The 20815-nt window shown below is 50.0% G+C and overlaps 1 protein-coding gene across 1 annotated transcript; it reads right to left on the bottom strand.

The window, feature by feature from the left end:
* Positions 1-3352: 3352 nt before the first annotated feature.
* On the bottom strand, positions 3353-20393 carry SCD5 (stearoyl-CoA desaturase 5). The gene is given in 6 exon segments (XM_015861566.2): positions 3353-5050; positions 5456-5688; positions 7345-7550; positions 11071-11201; positions 19941-20093; positions 20096-20393. Coding segments are annotated over 6 exon segments (1197 nt in total). The 5' UTR covers positions 20379-20393; the 3' UTR covers positions 3353-4859.
* Positions 20394-20815: the final 422 nt, after the last annotated feature.

Genomic DNA, 20815 nt, shown 5'->3' with positions numbered 1-20815 from the left:
AATCCCTATCCACCCTGTCCTTCACCACATTAGTGCTATTGGTGTGGACCAAACTGTGTGCCAGCTCCATACCCACCTTCTCACAGTGCAGAGGAGGAGCGAGAGTCCTTGTGTCCTGACAATGGGTATCAGGGGCTGCCCTCAAAGCTGTATTAAAAGAGAGGATTTCCACAGAGCAAACCCTGGAATATTGTGTCCAGTTCTGGGCTCCCCAGTACAAAAAAGACAGGGATCTCTTAGAAAGAGTCCAGCAGAGGGCCACTAAGATGGGGAAGGGCCTGGAGCATCTCCCCTATGAGGAGAGACTTAGGGAACTGGGTCTGTTTAGCCTTGAGAAAAGAAGGCTGAGAGGGGACTTGATTCAGGTTTATAAATACCTGAGGTGTGGGAGCCATAGTGGTGAGTCTGGTCTCTTTTCAGTAGTGTGTGGGGATAGGACTAGGGGTAATGGGATGAAACTACAGCATAGGAAGTTCCACACGAATGTGTGGAAGAACTTCTTTACAGTGAGGGTGATGGAGCACTGGAACAGGCTGCCCAGGGAGGTGGTGGAGTCTCCTTCTCTGGAGATATTCAAGACCCACCTGGACGCCTTCCTGTGTGACATGGTGTAGGGAGCCTGCTTTGGCAGGGGGGTTGGACTCGATGATCTCTAGAGCTCCCTTCCAACCCCTACAATTCTGTGATTCTGTGAAACCCCTCCTTGCAGACCCCGCTCCCAGCTCAGGGAGAAGCAAAGGTAACCCCTCTCAGGGACGGCTTGGCCGTTGCAGACCGGCTGTCATTTTGGTGGGCTCTTCTTCAGGGAAAGAAGTAAATAAGAGAGAAGGAAGGAAGAAAAGGGAATTGCTCAGCATTTGTTTTCATTCCTGGGACATGCATGTGTTCTGAAAATAGATGTACCACCTGGTTTTCCCGTCCTGTTTCTTTCCACTCCCAAGCTGGAGCGGGGCCGGACAAGAAGCATCGCCCACCCAGCACTGGGGGCGGGAGGAAGGGGCCAGGGATCGCTCAGAGCTGCGGCACAGCTAAATACAGCACCTGAGCAACTGTTCCTCAGCTTAAGTGATAGCCCTCATCTCGTTAGCCAGATCAGCTCTCATCAAAGCCATCTGTTCCTTCAGCCAGCTTTAAAATATTTTGATAGACTCCATTGCTCCAAATGCCTCGCCGCTAAACATACGCCGTCTGAGCGTGCGCACCTGCTGCTTGGAGCAACAAGGCGTGATGAGCCAGAGCTGTGGCAGGAGATGGGCACCTGGGCTTACGTTAGCAAACAGCTCCTCCACTGCCAGGCTCTGATCTTGGTTCCTCTTCACATCGAAGGAAGATCCTAAGGAAAATTAGACCTTGACTCCTAGAGGTTGTGAAAAGGAGCCTGCTAACTGCCCGTGACACCCTTTTTGTGTGACAGTACAGTTACAGAACAGCCTGGGAGCAAATATATTGAGGTGCTACAAGTCCAACCTGAGCGTGCATTGAGGGCCACAGTGTGGCAGTGGATACATCATCAACCCTCCCAAATCACAAGAGCCCTCCAGGAGGTGAACACCCCCAGAGCAGCTGACTGCAGCCTGTAGTAACATCACTGCATTGACAGCACGGTGGAGGTTCCAATGGACACAGGAGGCCCTTCAGAAGAGTGGCTTATTCCTAGGATCCTCCTCCCCAACCACCTGCTGTAATACCAAAGGCCAGGCCACGTTTCCCATCCGATGGGTTGGTTTTCAGGAAGGTTATCTGATGGTTTCTGGGTCCAAGAAATTATCAGCCTAAGCCACGGGAGCGCATTTGCCCAGCACAAGCTGCAGGGTGAGATAGGGACACAAATGTACATTGCCCCTCCTGAAAATCAACCGCTGAGCCCCAGCAGCAGACACCCATCCTGCCCACACATCCCCTGCCCACACAAAGTGCCTGTGCTTGAGTTCCTCATCTCAGCGCCACGCAGGACTGTGGCACAGTGCCCAGCACCACGGCACACAGCAGGATTGCCACTGGCTTTCCCCGGCACAGCAGCAGGCCTTTGGGGCAGGAGTTCACACATGAGCTTTCTGCTCCACTTGGCTGCCTTTCAGAAGCTGTTATGTGAACCCTGATGAATTTCTTAGCTCCAGAGCTCACGCTCTCTCCTGAGCCTGTTTCTAAGTGCGACTCTGACACCAGTGGGTTTTGTTCCCGTTCACCCCCTGCTCCAGGGGATTGTCTGAATGTAGCACAGCCCTGTACAGCCAAAAGAAGTGCAGATGGGGTGAAACAGAGCCTGGAAGCTCCTCTGTAATCAGCAGCCACAACCTCAGCTTTGTTCCAGTTCTGCTTGCCTCTGTACCCTGACTGTGGTGTTTGCATGCAGCCCTAATGGGAATTCATCTATATTTGTGTAGCCAAGTACACACTGAAAGTTACAACAGGCTCTCTCCTTCAATCAAGTGCCAAGTCCCAGCCCATGCAGTGTTTGTCTGAGCTGACACAGGACAGAAGGGAGATCTGCCTGGGGGTTTCTTCTGTGGGAAGGAACAAATGATATCTGAGCCAACTTTACATTTCCTCAGAGCCTCACCTAATCTGGCAAAAACAATAGAATCATAGAATGGCCTGGGTTGAAAAGGCCCACAGTGATCATGTAGTTCCAACCCCCTGCTATGTGCAGGGTCACCAACCACCAGACCAGGCTGCCCAGAGCCACATCCAGCCTGGCCTTGAATGCCTGCACGTACGGGGCATCCACAACTTCTCTGGGCAACCTGAGTGAAAAGTCACAGTTGCAAACTTGCAAACCATTCCAAGGTCTCAGACCCTTGGGTCCCACTGGAACTGGTGTTGCTTCAAGTGTACTTAGAAGGAAAAAAGCTGTTACCTTGTTAAAGTCTCACGTAGCCAGGCTGAGAACAGCCAGTGTCAGTTTGAGGGGCTGATTGTTCTTCTTACAGCGCAGGAACTTACAGGAATCAGTTTAGGGAAGTCCAAGTAATAGCAATATGAAAAGAAAAAAAGGGATCTACAATGTGATAAAGATCAGCAGGAAGATGTGTTTGTAAGCTGCTGCAAAGCGCTTTCACTGCAGTTCTCCAGACAGGAAGCTACACAGACAGAACAAAGCAAGAGCCAGTAGGATGTGTTTGTGTCTTCCCTGTTTCACTTCTATGCTCAGACATCACCTCCAAGCCTGCCTCCAGCACAGCCAGGCCTTACAGCAAATTGCATCAGGAACAAGGAAGTAACACACATACACACACATGGTGGGGGGCAGATACCTGCGGATGCTCTGCTCTAACAGGACGGCTGGAAACACAAATGCCAATCTCAGCCCTTTGCTGCTGGAGGTGCTCCCGAACCAAATGCAGTGGCCGGATTAATTCATAACTGTTTATTGTAAAACACTCAAGAGTTTTACATCATTCATGGCAAATTAACACTGTTAAAACACCTGCCGGATGAAATACAGAATAAAGACAACTCTTATATTATATGGCAACATTTGAAAAACAAGAAACAAGAAAAAAGAAAGAAAGAAAAAAAGAATCGATTTGTAACTGTGGTTTTGTTGGCTTTTTGTTTGTTTTAAACTCAATGTCTTTCCTTAAAACACCTGGGCTGAGTCTCACTGCCGAGCTCCAGGCGTGGGGCTGAGCAGCCTGAATCGAGCCCCCCCTAGCGAGGCGTGAGGCGGCGACCTGCTTTAGCAATGAGAATCACGCCCTCTATCTTCCAAAGTGCTTCCAGTGCCGACCACAGCGTGAAGCCTTTCTCCCGCACTGGCTTAATGTCTAACACGAAGGGCTGTACGTCCCATAACTCCGCATGCTTTTTTTTTTTTTTTTTTTTAACTTTTTTTTTTCCTTTTTTTTTTTTTTTTCTTTTTTTTTTTTTTTTTTTTTCCTTTTATTTTTTCTTTTTAAACAAGGCAACCGTTTAGTTCAGAAGCTACAGAACTGTCTTTATATTTTGCTTGGAAACCAATGGATGTTGCATGCAGCTGAAATATCAGTAGAGTCTCCGACTTTGATAAAGGTCAGCTCTCAAAGAGCCCCTCAAAGTCAAAGGCAGAAATAAAAACGTTAGCGGCCTCTTGTGCGAAAGGAGCTAAAACACGCATGCATTCATGGCCCTGAATGGTTAGAATACAACTCAGGTCTCCAAACATTGAAGCTTGGTTTGGCTTTAGACACTGTTGAGCTCTACATCTTTACAAATTACAATGTGAATGCAACAACAAAGGAGTCGTCTCAATGTATGCGTCAGTTTGTATCTTGGCCTGTATCTTCAACACAAAAGCCGGCTCAGCAGTAAATGGTTTTCATATTTAGCAACAACGCTGGTTTGGCCAACAGGGCTAACAAAAAGAAGAAAGCTGATTTTCAACCTAACAGCTAACTCATTTTGGGCTGATTTCTCCCCTTTGACATCCTGTTTTTCTTGGTGCTCTTCCTGTTCCTTACCATCGCTTTGTAGCTGAAACAGCACGTTGTGCCCTATCCTGCCCCGTCCCCTCCAAGAAACGTGTCTCAAAAGCATGTTTGATTAATAGTAGAAACAAATTCACCCCTAATTGCACTTTGAAAGGATAATTAGATCCTCCAAACTGCCACGTTTAACCATGAACAAGCAAATTACAACGTATTTCAGACATAATCTACAGTGACTAAAATTAGTTTAACTCTAATATTAAATAATATAGAACATTTTGACGTTCAATAGTCTGAAGTTTGGACATAAGACAGCTAATAAGGAAGAAAAGTCGGAGCTGAATCTGTTCCCGTGGAATAAATTCAGCCCGGCTGAAAAAAACTACTTTTACCCAGAGGAAAATAACTCCGAGCAGTGTGCGACGGTGCTGGCACACAGAGAAGCGTTACTCTTCAAGCACTGCCATCCCCAGTCCTTTCCTTGCGTGCCTCAATCATCTCCTTTGGAGCCTGTTTCCGGTCAGTGACCAACCCCAACCAAAACATGAAGTCAATGAACCAGGTGGTAGGGTTGAACTTCAGGCCCAGCTCGCTGGCTGAGTAGTCAAAGGGGAAAGTGTGGTGGTAATTGTGGAAGCCCTCACCTGGGAAAGAGAGAAGGCGTTAGGAGACTGCACGGCTGGCACATCATCAGTGCAGGAACATGACTGGTGGGACATCCCAACGTGCTTCTGAAGCCCTGACCCCACTGCAGGTTATGCTGCACCTCTGGCTATGAGAGACCTCTGGGGCAGACCCACAACTGGCTCCATTTCAGCACTCTTGATTTTCCCACCTGGCTGTAACAGCTTCAAGAGGGGTGACTGGCAGCCAACCAAGTAGCAGAGCCACCACCTTTAGCAGAACAACAGAGCTTTCCTCCAGCACACGTAGCCTCCTCCAAGCCCAACCTCAATGCGGTGGCTAGTTGCAGGCGCCCACAAACCCCAGCCAAGGTGCAGCAGAACAGAATTTGCCCTCAGCTTGCAAGCCAGGGCTACAACACTTACCGATGGCTCCCAGGGTGACAAAGGTGTTCTGCCTGGGGCTGATGTATTTGTCATAAGGGCGGTTGCCATACATGTGAGCAGCGCTGTTGACCAGCCAGGTGACATTGAGGGAGATGGTGTAGCGGAGGATGGAGGCGAGGAAGTAGGCATTCCACAGGCTCTCGCCCCAGAGGTACCATGGCACAACGGTGGGGATCACAAAGCACATCAGCACGACTGAACTCTTGTAGTACCTACAGAGAAAGAAATAGATGTCATTGCTGTAGTGGGAATGATGGCAGGTGAATGAGGGGTTGGGTATCACAAGGCAAGTGCCTGTCAGAGCACCTGGCTGATGGCTGTAGTACAGAAGAAAATGACTGGAGCCAAGGGGCTGCAGAGGGACTTCTTGCTGGAGATCGTTCCAACAAAGGCACTTGTGTCTTGACGTGATGCATGAGAAATGTCAGAGCATTTATGTGTTGTGATAATCCTGGCCATGCTGGCGCATTCTAAGCCCTAGGCCTCCACATCTACTGAGTGTGTGAAGCCCTGGCAAGCACTCAGTACCACAGGCAGCTACTGAGAGCTACAAGGGATAGTTGTTGCCATTCCTCTCCTCTCTAAAGCAGTGGTGTGAGTATTCACCTACTCACCTGCACTGAAAAGCACTAGGAGATGTGGGGCTTGGAAAGTGCCAGGTAAGGGATGACTATGACTATTATGATACTATGGACAGATGCCAGGAGCAGCGCAGCACAGAAAGTTTCAGTTATCTGCAATCACATTTTACATTTTCCAGGGCACAGTCAGAAGCACAAAGAGATCCCCTCCCCAAACCCTGAAGTTGTAGATAATGTTGGGGATGAAAAGCCAAGGCCCAAACCCAGAGCAAAACCCCCAAGGTTCAGCACCTGTCAGTGAACTCTCAAGTCCTGAATTCAAATCCCAAGAACAAGCATTTGTTAAAACACAACTTTGCTGCACAAAGCCTACACTATCACTACACAAAGTCTGCAGCACAACCAAGGCAGCAGAGTCTGCTTCTCACAGGATGCTGTCATCTTGGCAAAGGCATCAACACAGCCACGAGGTGCTGCTGCAAACTGCAAAGGAGCCTCTGCAAACACCCACTCTGACTGAGCCAATAAAAGTGACAGAAAGTGGAGGGTAGTCAATTCCTCCCTCCTGCAGTTCCTCTGAGGAAGGGGAGATTCTGCTGGTGCACAGTTTAATCTGATGAAGAGGCAACGCAGATTTCAGGACTCGATCAAATGCTTCCCACGCTCAGAAAATGCTCAGAGATAAATGTATGTGGTCTGCAGACCACCTGTACCAGATGCTTGCTGGCAGGGAGCATCTTCCATTTCTGCCCACTATGCAGTTACTCATTTGGAGGACACAGCGTGCTGCTCAATTCCCACCTCTCACAGATTGTGTAAGCAATTTGAACTCAGTCTGTGCTAATTCTCAGGGGAGATAAACAATCCTGTGATGGATGACAGTCCCGAGAGAGGAAGCCAGTCTGAGCTGGCCCACCAGAGCCAAAGGTGAGTTTGCAGAGTGAGAAGTGCACTTCTGCATTAAGGCAAGTTGCTTTTACTTCAGCGATGAAAACAGAAGGACAAGAGCCCAGCAGCTTCTGCTGTGGCTGTTTTCCCACCACACCCTGAACTGTGGAAAAAAGATGAGGACAGGGCACGCTGCCTGTGTAGCGGAGCTGGCCAAAACAGCACCAGGTGCGTGTGGCTACACTAGCAGGCAGAGGGATGGCAGCCCTACCACCCCCATCAGGGTGGCAGGGATCTCATGGGGGACAAAGGGGAAAGGTTCCAACAAGGAAGAAGCAACAGCTACGTGTCAAGACTCTTCCACCCAGAACAACAAGATGGCCACACACTCCCACTTACTTTCTTTGGAATCTGACAACGGGGTCATCCAGCAGATCAGTGAAATCCAGCTTTCTTCCCTTTTCTATGACGTCTTTGTGCTTACGCACAAACAGCCAGCCGATGTGGGCGAAGAAGAAGCCCCGGCGGGCATTGTGTGGGTCTGCATCTGTCTCCGAGTACTTGTGGTGCACACGGTGGTCTCGGCTCCACTCGTAGATGTCATTCTGCAGAGAGAGCAGATTGGGGTGAGAGGAGAAAGGCTGGGTACTGCTCCTGCAGAACCACCCCCGTCACTTCCCTGCATGGGAACGGCAATCAAACCTCCACAGGAGCTCTTCAAAAACACTTGGTGACTCAAGGTTGTGGCTGGTTACCACCGACACCCTCCAGAGAAAAAAACAGCACTGAAAATGGGACAGAGATCATAGAATGCTTCATGCACCTTCTCCTAACCTACACAGGAGCTGAACGTGCTCAGCTGTTCTGAGGGATGAGTCTCTCACAATAAAATTGGCATTTAAATTACTATTTTGTCTGCAGGGATGTGTGTGAGGTTGAGACATCAAATGAAACATACCTACTTCTTGGGAAACAAGCCTTGAATTTGCAGCCAGGCTGGAATAAGAGTCTCAGGCCCACAAGAGCAGCTCAGTGTTGAATACAGATGAGATACAAATTAAGTTCAGTCCCGCTTCTGCTCAAGCTGTCAGCAGGTTCAAGTCACTGAAATTCCCTGTAACTGCAAGTGGCACTGAGGGGATGGCAGGGAGAAAAGGCTGGATGGCAATTTCAGAATCGAAGCAAGCCTTTAAACCCAGTCTGCCCCTGCTAGACTGAACTGGTTGTTTCTGCAGCACTGCTGAGCTATTACTATTACCACAAGAAAACCTTTGGAAAACTCAGGCCACACACTCATCTATGAATTCAGTAGTACCAAACTATTAAACAAAAAGGTTAGTTAGTGCCTGGATATACAACAGTGTGAGCTTGAACCAGAGAATGCTCAGCTGAGTGTCCTTCTCTCTGCTCTTCCTGTCCTTGCAATGCCATAGGGGGTTCCAGACAGTAATGCCAAAAGAAGGAAGGGCCTGGGTTGCTTCTAGGAACAGCAGTAGCGCCCACAACCACCAACTACATCAGCTTTCCTCCCAGCAGAACTGAGGAAGCCATTTGCGGTGTCTGTCAAGAACCACAAAGCAGCAGCCGGCGAGGCAAAGGATACACTCAAGGACACAGTAAGCCCAAGCTAACAGCTGCATACGTCTGCATTTTGTGAAACAAAAGCTCTGTGCTCAAGGTGTGACAGAAATCATTCCTTTCTCTCAGCTACCAACTCTTGAGAGAAAGAAGCAAGGCCACCCATGCTGCTGAACAACTCCAGGAATGGCTGCAAATAGAAACCGAAGAATTTGGTTCAAATGCATCAATCTCAGCACTGCAAAGGTGCTCTTTGAGAGAGCCCACAGGAGACAAGTGAGGAACAAAAGCCCACAGTGCAGGAAAGCAAACCAAGTGGAGCAAAGCAAAGCAAAGAAGGTCACCAAGCTCCTCAGTGAGAACAAGAGAAGACTTTTACCTTGCTGCCATTTATTTTTCCTACAGAGAAATGAAAAGGAATACAAACCTCTATAATGCTTCAATGGCAGACTTAGTCTCCAGTGGGAGTATCCAGAAGACTACAAAATGCTAAGATCAAGTCATTTAAAATCAAAACAGGACTGTGCAAGAAACACACTTAGGAGGGGTCTTCTTTCTTAACCAGAAATGATCTTTCAAATGGAATTACTGAGCAGTTTGCCACAAGAGTGCTTAATAGAACTATCTGTGGCACAACAGGTAACCGGGTCAAAGCAATGGTAACAATACTGGGAGAAATTAACTTGTGCTTCTCACACAGCAGAAAACACCGTCAGGGTTGACAAAAATGCGATTCCCCAGATGAAAGCACTGGGAAGCTGTGAAACAACTGAACTACGGCTAATTAAAAAATACAGAGGCTAAGAGGAAATAAAGGCCAGAGGCCAGAACTGTTGGCAATAAATACACCCACAACTGCAGCATTGTGCATATAAATGAGTGTATTAATAGCGATGATCTTTCAGGGATGTGTCACTCTTGATGAAGTCTCAGGTAAATAGAGGAGTGAAATCCCCTCTGAAGCAGAGAGACAGCATCGTGCTGTGACAGTGATACAGGCAAGAGCTTTCATTAGCAGATCCCTTCATCAACCTGCAGACCAACACATGATGACAAACTGGGATGCATAACAAAGGAATGGTGAAAAATGCAGTGGGCAGCAGGGCAAACACTGCTGCATCTGATGGTGTTTCAGAGGACATTCAGCATGTCACACCCATAGGCTCACGCACCATGAAGTCACCACTGTGCAGCAAAGCTGCCCCTGCCCTTCAAGAAGGCAGCATCCACATACGCTGCAAGTATTCTCAAAGCTATCTCTTCATCCCAGTGCCAACAGGAGGGAGAAGGACCTGAAAACTTGCTCACTGCCTGCTTGTGGTGGTGAAGGCAATGGATGTCATGGTGGTTGGGAACAGGCTTCAGACTATTTAAAATTTAGAGTGGGTGGTTTGGCTTTTCGTTTTCCTTCTGAGACAAAGCTGCACAAAGGCACTTTGGAGGTACTTAGAAGTACTTCACTGCCTCAAAATCATACCATGACCACAGCCAAAAGCAATCCAGCTTGACACTATTTGAACTACACAGGAAAGGTATGATGTGCTGTAAAACAGGAGGAAGTATCGGGGGTTATTCATAACTCAAAATGGTTCTTAACACAGTGAGCAAAGGGTTTGTAAAGCTCTGCAAGTAACACAACACCACAAAGCAGCTGGAATATGGCTCAGAATTAAGGTGGGGATTACAGTAAAATGGGACATATCACCATATTCAAACAAAAGAATTATGCTCATTGTAATGTGCAAAGAGATCAACAGGACTGATGCTCTCCACCTTAGAAAGATAAATCAAAGATGATTCATCCTCGCTTCATCCTCTGAAAGGAAGAAGCTGAAAAGTCAGGGCACAGCACACAATGTGGTACCCAGTGCCGTAGGGGGTAATGGCAACCAGGCCAGATAGGTGTAATGTTAGCATGGATGCATATAACTCTTTTGAACAGCCAAAGGAGCAACTAAATTCACACCACATTATCCTGGCTCTGGGCTATTTCCTACCACCACCTGAGTGTTACAGAAAGATTTTGAAGTCTAAGATTGCATATTAGGAAGCACAGAGCTCATAAAACACTTCTTGGTAATGTATTTAAATTCTACTGCTTAAAAATGCTGCATCAAACAGAGAAATTACGATGGTGTGAAAGGACGTCTGCTCTCCTTTCTGGGCATGTGAAAACCCCTCAAAGCCTGGCTAGACAAAGAGACCTGATTATGCCAACATATCTGCATGAGGTTGGCTCTTACACAAGTTTCTGTTATCCCCTGAAGTGTGGGGCCTGGCCTGGGCTAGGAGAACCCCTGATTGAGGCACGTTCAACTTGATCCTACTTAAGGATTAATCATAGCTCCTGGGCTGTCTATTAAGCGACGCTGTGTGGGTGGTGAGAGAGTCTCTGCATCCCACAGGCCAGCACAGTGCATCATCAGCAAGTGTCTTCCTGCTGATAGATACATTTTCACTTTTGATGTTTGTGAGCTGAAGTGATCCCCATACAGGAGATAAAGCTGCCTGGAAGCAAAGAATGAGGACAGGCAACCACAATCCCACCTGGAAGGCCATGGAGTTAGCTGCGGCCAGGAAGATTCGCAGAGGCAGCTTGGCTTTGTATGAACGGTGGCTCCACAAGCGATGTGCACCAGCCGTCACACCCAAGGCTGTCATCAGGAAACAGAAATATGCTGAAAGACAAGAAAACAAAACACAAAGTGTGCCAGGGACCAGCTTTTTTATTTTTGCTTTCTTCGTCTTAAAGCTGATCCTTGTCCCTACTTGCCCATGATGCCTCTGGGGAGGCTCAGGAGATGAGGTACAGATCTCAGCCCAGCTCTGTCCAGCGGCCCTGGGGACGCAGTGCTCCTCCTCTCACCCCCTTCCCACTTTGCCAGCGCGTTGTTCAGGGGATCTGGCAGAACCAAAGCACTGTGCTGTGATGCATTTGCACTGTGTGCCTTTGCCAACTAAAGTGGAGTGAGGGTTCATCTCTCATCTCAGAAAAGTGGTAATGACAGCATCAGCCTCCTCCAGAGGTCATCCTCCTCTTTGCTTGAGTCTCATTTGCCTCCTAACTGAGAAGCATCGCTCCCCATCCCCGCAAATACAAACTGTGTCAGAGTTCCCACAATAAAAACTTCTCTCACCATCGTGAGCTTATGAATCACTAATATAAATGCACCGGGGATCTCAGCATTCAGTCTCCTTCAGCTTCAGGAGCTGCCTTTCCTTTCTGTAATTAAAAGACTGACCAAGTAAGCTTGTTTTGAGCATTTTTTCAGATGGCCATTGCAGTGAGGAAGCAGCTCTGTTCCAGAGGCGCTGTGCTCCAGCTGGACACTGCCTGGCACACATGGGACAACAAGGAGGGACGCACTGTGTAACCCCAAACAAACCAGGCCGCTCCAGCTGCTCCTATTTCAGCTGTACAGCTGTCATGATAGCAGGATCTTATGTCTCCCTCCTGTAGGAAGCATTGATTTCTCATACTGTGTCTTAAGAGCACATGCTCACTTAACAAGTGTGCAATTGAGAAAATAAATTAAAAAAGTGAATTCAAACAACAGGAACATCACAGGACGATGTGAAATGTGTTCACACAGTGTAAGGTGATGTGCTGTTTAGCCAGAGCCTCCTGCCACCTGAAACACACAGGCTGCTTGAGCCAAGACTCTGGTGTTTAAGGAACATTTGGATGTTGGGTTGAGAGACACGGTTTAGTGATAACCATTGGTGATAGGTGGGCGGTTGGACTGGATGACCTTGTAGGTCTTTTCCAGCCTTGGTGATTCTGTGATTCTGTTCAATGAAAACATGCTTATTTGTTAATACCTGAAGAGTTCCTGGAACAAAAAGGGAAACCAAAGCCTTTCTCCCAAATGCAGCATACAGATGGAGTCAGAATGATCCTAACAATGATGAAACATCTCCAAAACCTGCTTTTGACTCCATCGCTACTCCTGGAAAAGGCTCATCTGTGCAGGTTCATCCAACATGAAAAGTCTATCACCAAATTCAGACTCCTGCTTGCTTCCTGAAGAGAACACACAAATGAACCACAAACCATAGCACGCATGTTATTTACACGTTTTGTTTTACAACTCTCAGATCAGTAACAATGCTGGCACTGCAGCTACCTTGCACTTATTTCCTCTGCAGTCTCACTGTACTCACACTTTGCTCTGTCACTGCGAGGACACGGACTTCTTTTACACAACAGGAGGAAACCTATCCTGTATATTCTGTATGTGATATTGAGCTGTAGCAGGCTGATGAAGCAAGAATGTAGCAGAAACGTCATTAAAAAAGGCCTTCAAACTGCTCAAATGACTGTAATTGTGGGAACAGATCTGTGACACGTTCAACACTGACATTATCCCAGCAACATAGAAGTATTACTGCTGAATCATCAAAAGAACATATTGCCTGTGGGTTTTATGGCTGGTTAACCTCACGCTAGTCTTAGGGGCTGAAACCCTCTTCCTTCACCTGTCTCTTCCTTGCAGGGGGTTGGTAATTAAGGAGCACCTTGAATATGAATCCTATTTTCTACCATACTGTTAATGGAGACAGAAGGATCATTGAGAGGAATAGCTTGCTAGGCCTTCCTTAATACACGCAGAGGGGCTCTTTTCCTGGCAAAGCAAAGCTGCTTGTTTGTTTTTTGGCTTTGCAGAGGAGGAATCTTCCTAAAATAAAGGCTGAGGACTGAAGCATCCCTAGGAAAAAAAAACTGCTCAGGAGTTTGATGGCCAGAGCAGACACATCCTGGTGGACAAACGAATGATGTGGAGCAGAGGGAGAAGCATTTCAGAGGGAACACTGGGGATGAGGGGAAATGGATCAAACAAACGAACCTGTCTGCAAGGACAAGGGAGAGAACCTGTGTATGGGGCTGAGGAGAGGATGCAGGAGAGAAAGGAGCGGAGGTTTGTGCACTGTGCACACAGGGAGCCGGCGGGTTGCTAGGCTCCAAGTGCACGGTGCCTGTGCACAGATGCTATTTATGGGAACATGCCAGAATCAATAGGCAGAAGATTTTTATCCAGCATGCTTATTAATGACCTGAAACAAAGGCAAACAGCATATTAATTATAACTGCAGATGATGCTAAATTTGGAGCAACAGGGAACACAAAAGGATCTGTGCAGAAACAGGGAAAGCATAGCTCAAAATGAGAATCTGCCTGGATAGAAAAAGTAACGAAGCTCCGGGCCACAAGCACAGATAGGGATCTGCAATGAGGATGTGACACTTGGGGAAGCGGGTGCCTGCCAGGAGGAGCACCAACAGCACATAAAATATTCTGAGCTTGCAATGCGATAGGGCAGCAAGACATCAGTGTGATGCTGAACACCAGGCACAGGGCTATCGTCTCACAGCCGGAGAGAAGCGCTGCAAACTACACCAGGCACATCGCTTAAAAAATGGATGGGATGGGAGACTGGCAGCATAAAACACTTGAGCCATCCTTTTCAGAACAGATCCTCATCCCCATGGATGGGTTTCCAGAAACTCTTATTGCACCAAGTACCAGACTCCAATGAAAATGTGTGTCTGCAGGGCCAGCCTCTTACAAGGATACAAGGAGATACTGCCATAGTCTGTGGCTGCTTCAGAGGCATCAGAAAATCATTCTCTGTTCTACACAGTTGCTTAAATCAGAGCAGATCTCTCCCTCAGGTATCTGTGCATGCCAAACTTCAACATTTGAACCTCTTTTTTTTTCCCCCTCAATGCACATTGAAGATATGATACCTATTAGTAAAACCAGTGGATTCCAGATGGCCTCTGACCCTTACCCGGTTGTAACAGCAGCAGCCCAATCTAAGCCAGAAATCCACTGGGTGCACTCTGCACACAGAGCAGACAATGCTCAACATGCTTCTGAGGGAGCAGTCTCAAGAAGCCCCTGCTATCAGACAGCAACCAGCCACATGTTGCCGATGTCAAGCATAGCCCAGTTACATGGTGCCTATTGCAGTCATCCCTGAGGGACGCAGCAGCAGATAGGAGAATAGCAGTTGGGAGACAAAATCAATTGCATATCTACAGTGGTGTGACTGTCAATATCTGAATGTGTTTTAACATGCAGCAGTTGCTTTTCAGAGGAAGACAGCAGCCGTGCTGCTTGCTGTGGTCGTGTCAATGCCCAAGGTACTTACAATTGGCAAAGAGGCCCGAGGGAGCAGGCAAGAGGCACTTCTTCATGTTTCTTCCCCTTATTTCTTTTCCCCCTCTTTTTGACTTCTGACTCATTAAAGTAAATAACAATGAGAGGCTTTAAACTAACAGGGATGGAGACGCAACATTTGTGATGTTACATGCTGACATTTACCTCTGCTTATTCAGCCAGGGCAAAAACTGCCTGCTAGGGGATTTTTAATAATTGAATGCATAAAACTCAAGGTCTTCCATCGGGCTACAACAGCTGTGTGAGAAATACAACCAGCGAGTTGCTCAAGCACAAACTCAGCATTGCAAAGCTGACCGAGGGCCATAAATATGCAACAGCACTGCACCTGACAGGCAGGATTTTTCTAAAAATTAAATTGCATCTGCATCCACATCTTGTTCCTTGTTCATGGGGCTTTTTTGCTGTTGTTCACTGGTAGATTTAGGACTAATTCATGATAGCAGCTCATCTGCCCAAACTCAGAATGTTCAGTGGTGGCATAACTCCTTTTCCAATGGGGACGCTCAAGGAATCCTGCTCTCCTGACCTGGAACTGCACTTACTGAGGAAGCAAACCTCCCACCGTGGGCCCTGCCAAGAAGAAACGCGGAGTCGATGCTCTGGCCCCAGGGTCTCTGCTGGCAGACGTGGCCGAATGGCCACCCCACTGTTGGCTGAGCCCTGCTAACTATCACAGGCTGGCACCGGGAGCACCTCGGGCTGGATTCAAACCAACAACCCAGAATTAAAAAGAACCATTTCCACAAGTCACCCGCTGCTCAGCGCGCGCCAGCACTCGGGGGAGCCGCGCAGTCATGTGAAGAGCAACAGTGTGAAATCTCAGGGCAGGAGCGGGTTCATCTATAATTAGATCTACACATTTTTCTGAGCTGCTCTAAATGGAACCGAGAGAGAAAGAGAGGAGATGAAACACGTCAAATGGAAGCGGGGAGGCAGAGTTTGGAGCTGCAAAAAAGAATAGTTGGACTGTGGTGCTCCAGGAGAAGCCATCAGTGAGAGCCCCCCGGCCTCACCTCACCAGCCTGGGAAGTCCAGTCTGCCCCTGCTCCAGCACACATGTCCACGTAGGCATTTTCAGGAGCGTTCCCTTCTGGCTGAGCATACAAAAGGCTTTATTCCGGTTGGAATAGCAGAAATGTTCACGTTGACAGCTGAGGTCAAAGTGAGGTTTTAAAAAAGCCAATAGAGCAGTAGAAATTGCAGATGACAGCAAGAATTCCAGAGAATGCTATAATTCCCCCAGGAAGTACATGCAGATTCCCTGAACTCACCAGCAATGGAAGACTGCCTTGAGATGCTGAACAGCTCGTATTTTTAGATCAAAAGAGAAGGCTGGAAGATGCTCTGATTTCTCTGAAATTTGTGTTGCTTCTGTGTAGCCTCTCTCAGCTCAACCAGATCGGCGTCATCACAGAACCATGGGCAGATCTCACTTCTCTCCCTGTGACCTCACTGCTGCCCTCAATGCACATGCTGGCTAAGGCTCCACTGGCTTTTATGTGCTCTAGAAATGCCAGTGGTGCCAGTTTTGTCTCTTTTCTCAAGGACGGAAAGAAAGCAAGTGTGTGCTTGAGCCATCAGCCCTCAGCCAACTCAGGCACATGAGTCTCTGCCTCCACATCAAAGGTAGAAGCCAAAGCCACCATCTCCTAGCATGACCTGTCCAAAACTCAAGCTCAGCCCTACATGTTTGCAGCCACTGCTCTAGCACCATCCCCTTCCTCCTGGAAAAACACAGCTCTCCTCTTGGACACCACCTGAGAAGACAGATGGAGAGGAAAAAGCCCCCTACACAAATCCTGTCTTCCTGGTGTGGAGCAGGGGGGGCACACAGGATTCCTGCCGGCAGCAGCTGGCACTCAGCTCTCCCCTCTCATTCACATCAGCCTGGCTTTACTCAGTGCAGTAATCCTGAATGCTCTCTGGCAGGGCATCGCGTTTTATTGTTAGCCTCCACAGTGAAAATAAAATCTGATTGCAAGATACTGCTTAGCTTCAGTTATAACATCAGCGTTAATTGCAAGTGTAGCTGTAATTGCAGGGAACGAAGGCACAGTGGAAGAGGATGTGTACTAAATTCGGTGGGTGAGCTGACAATTCCCAGCCCAGCTCTCCTAAAGAAGCAAGCGGTGCTTTTCCCTCTGACCACAAAGACCAGAATGAGCACAGATGAGCTGGTCTGCGTGGCTCTCGCTGCTCTGCCTGTTGGCATCTGCTGAAGAAGGATGAAATGGAGACAGGGAACAAATACACATGCTTAAAGATGAACACGGGGAAATCACCTACAGCAACGGCTAGACCAGGAACGCTGGGGAAGGAAAAACATCTGAGCAGCAGCAGCATCACCTCGACCAGGGCAGCTCGGAGCAGGGAGGTCTCTGCTGAGACTACAGTGAAATAAGGCATTGTGTTCATTTCCTGCTCCCCAACCCAAAACCTTGCCTGCAGGAATCACCCAAACGTAACCACTGTAGGACCCAAGAGTGCTCTCAGCAGAGTGGCAGAAGCAATGGTGGAAGTTTTAACCAAGAGTCTCCAACCCATAGCCGTGAAATGGAGGCAGTATTTTCACCTCCTTCCTCCAGACAGGTCCCAGAGGTGCTGATTACTGCCCATCTGGAGCTAGGATTCTTACTTACAGCCATCTGCACAAAGCTTCCAACACAATGGGAGCTTCTGTGAGCAAAGCGTGCACAGAAGTGGTTAACAGCCAAAACCTGACCAAACCACAAAAGCCAGTAGATGGCACTCAAGAATACACAAGCCTTCCGAAATGTGCAAGCCCAATAAAACTTGCATCTGCAGCGACACCAGCAACATGTGCCTCATTGCACGGGTCGCTCCCTGCAAGGGCTGAGGAGGCAGCTGTGATCCTGCAGAGCCCTCTGGGCACCACAGTGACCCTGTGCCAGCAGCACAATGTCCTCCAGCTTCCCAGAGATGGGATGCTGGTTCAATAGCACCAACACATCCCAAACACTGCCAAGAGCAGGGTGAGAACCCTCCCCTCCCACAGAGCACAAGGCCAGCCTCTTCCCTTGCTCTCAGGTTCCAGCAAGTCATATCAGCGTGTGAACCAGCAGTTGCGCACCCAGGTATCAGGGAGGTACATCCTGAAGATATGGGTTTCTGAGCATCTCCAATCTGAAGACACACATAGGCCACACACGTGCCAGTTTTTCAAGCCATGAGTGCCAGTAACGCTGAGCAGCCTGAAAGAAAAGGGTTTAAAACAGGCAATGGATTCATCTTCTGCTTTGGTCTGTTGTTCTTTGGTATTTCTGGGGCACATCAGATGGCTAAAAAGCACCTTTTACCGAGCACATTTCAGACCCTTATGCAGAGAAGGGGACGTACCCTGGGCACAGCACTGGGATGTGCCAGGGCTGCTCGATGGCTTGCACGCCTCAGCTGCTGTGCTACCCAGCCAAAGCAGTCACCAGCTCATGGAAAATTCAGACATGAGCAATTTTATTGTTTTTGTTCAGCTTGGACTACAACCAAATTCCAGGGAGGCACCGGGATGGCCCTGAAAGCCTCTGTTTTACCCAGTTTTAGCACACATCCATTGAAAGATAACCCAGCTCCCGGCGCTCCCCAGGTGGTCTGGTTGCATTACCCAGAGCTGATGGGGATCCTGCAGCTCCGTGTGTGGCAGGAGGAGCAGTAAGAACAGCTCCCAGCATTAGTACGGGAGGAATGGGAACAGAGTAGTACTGATAATCCTGAGTAAACACCGGGCCAAGCCTCTGCGTGCCAGCATTTTCCATTGTCTATTATGTACAGCTGGACAAGTGTCAATAAATTACCAGTGGAAATGGGTCCCGCTTGGCATGCACTTTGGCTTGATCAGCTGTTTCCTAGGTGGTACCTTTGCATTTCATTGCTTAGGTGAACTGAGACTCACCGGGTGGGCTCAACGTGGAGCACCCTGCCTGTCCCAGCTATGGATGTCTCTGAGGAAGGCAAAGGAGCCAGGAAAGCACTGGTGAGCCTCTGGCACCTGCCCACATCCTGCCGTGCACCCGGTGCTGGCAGTGGGAGCCACACTCAGCACACATCTACCTGTGGCTTGTCTGCAAGGCAGCGAGGGACAAGGCAATGAAATGGCTGGTACAAGACTGCCAATGAGCCACCCAGCTGCAGAGCTTGGGATGAGAAAGAAAACCACGTGTGGACCCAGTGAGGGCAGCAGCTCTTCAAATCACACCCTCTAATGCACAGCCCTGTTCAATACAACCCTATGTAGCACTGAGGGACCTGCTTAGTGGGCTCAGTAGGGATGGGCTGATGGTTGGACTCGGTGATCTTAGCTGTCTTTTCCAACCATAACGATTCTACATCCCCATCAAACTTCACCACCGTGCAGACCTACATTTCACCAAGTGAGGCTGTATTCCTTGAGCACCATTCCTTGTATAACTTGAGTAGCAACAACCCTGCCTTTGTCTGCCCTGACCCCGGCGCCACAGCGCGCACTTTAGCTGGAGCTATTCAGCAGTTGGGGCTGTATTCTCACGGCTGGAGCCAGCCCGCTCGCTCCCTGCTCAAGAGCCCCCATAAAAGCTCCCGTAAAACTTGGTGGTCTGCTGCTGGGCGCCTGTTAAGAATAACGTCGACAAACGGGAGGCTCCATCTGCGAGACAAGCATCAAGTCGTCGAGACACGTTTATTATTGAGCACCTCTGTAAAAACGACGAGAAAACGACAGCCCTCAGAGGACGGGTGGTAATTCAACCCTCCCGCCCTCGGGAGCTCCCTGATGGAGGCGCAGAGGGATGGGGGGTTTCGATGCAGTGGAAGGAAGCCCACCTGCCCGCTGGTTGTTAGGAGCCGCCGCTCCCAGCCTCGAGCCCGGCTCTGAGGCTCCGAACAAAGCAGCCCCGTCCCGCCCCGCTGTCTCCCGGCCCGGCCCTGCTGTCTCCCGGCCGCATCCGCACAGCGCCCCAACGCGACTCGCCGCCCGGAGCGTCGCCCCCCCGGTGGACAAAGGCCGGCCGTGCCCCCCTCCCACCGAAGCGCGATAACGGGGCCGTCCGTAAAGCCGCACCCTCGGGCCGAATGTCCGCAGGACGTTCCGCGCCAAGCATCGCCCCTCGGCCCGGCTGCACGGACGGACACGAGCGGTCAGAGCGCCCCGTTTCCACAGCGCCGGGCTGAGGGCCCACAAAGGCGCAGCCGCCGCGCGGCCCCGTTTCCCCCCGCCGCCCCACGGACCCCACTGACTCACCCCACAGCAGGGTGAGCAGCTGCGCCCGCGGCACCAGGCTGAGCGCGTACACGGCGCCCAGGTGCAGCAGCCCCATCAGCAGCACGTTGCGCCACACGATGCCCTGCCTGCCGCCCGCCGCCATCTCAGCGCCGCTCTGAGGGGAGGGAGACAAGGAGAAAGGGAGGCGGCCCGGCCGGGGGGCGCCTGGGGGGCGGGCGGCCCGCTCCGCTCCGCTGCCTCTCCTCCTCCACCTCCTCCTCCTCCTCTTTCTTCTCCGCGGCGCTCCCACACCGCGGCGGTGGGAGAGGAGGGGAGACGAGGGGAGGGGACGGCAGCCCGCCGGCCCCGCATAGCGACAGCCAATGGCCGCCGCCGCCCGCCAGCGGGGCCGCCCGCCGCCTCGCTGCCGGGGCCCAACCGGAGCGACGGGTCCCCGACGGCCGTGGCAACGGCCATGGCAACGGGCAGGGCCCGCCCGGACACAACGGGAGCGGGGCTGTGGCGGGGCAGCGGGAGATCCGCCGGGACCGCATCTGGTGCCCGGCTAACGGGGGGCTCTGCCTGGAGCCGCTAGTGCCGGGCAGGAGCGGGGGAGCCCCGCTGAGCACATCGCAGGGAGCGTCGTTGGCCAAGAGGGGCAGAGGGATCCTGGGGTGCGTTGTAGAGAGAGCAGCCAGCAGCGTGAGGGAGCTGATCTGCCTCTCTGCCCTGCGGAGGCCACATCTGCAGCACCGTGCCCAGCTCTGGGCTCCACAGCTCAAGAAGGATGGGGAACTTCTAGTGTCCAGCAGAGGGCAACAAAGATGATGGGGGCCTGGGGCACCTGCATGGGGAAAGGCTGAGAGCGGATCTGATCAGTGCTTATCACTACCTAAACGGTGGGAATCAAGTGT

This window comes from Coturnix japonica, chromosome 4 (genome assembly GCF_001577835.2).
Source record: "Coturnix japonica isolate 7356 chromosome 4, Coturnix japonica 2.1, whole genome shotgun sequence".
Classification (NCBI taxonomy): Eukaryota; Metazoa; Chordata; class Aves; order Galliformes; family Phasianidae; genus Coturnix; species Coturnix japonica.
The sequence above is the reverse complement of the archived record's forward strand: the minus strand, read 5'-3'. Positions and strand labels throughout refer to the sequence as shown.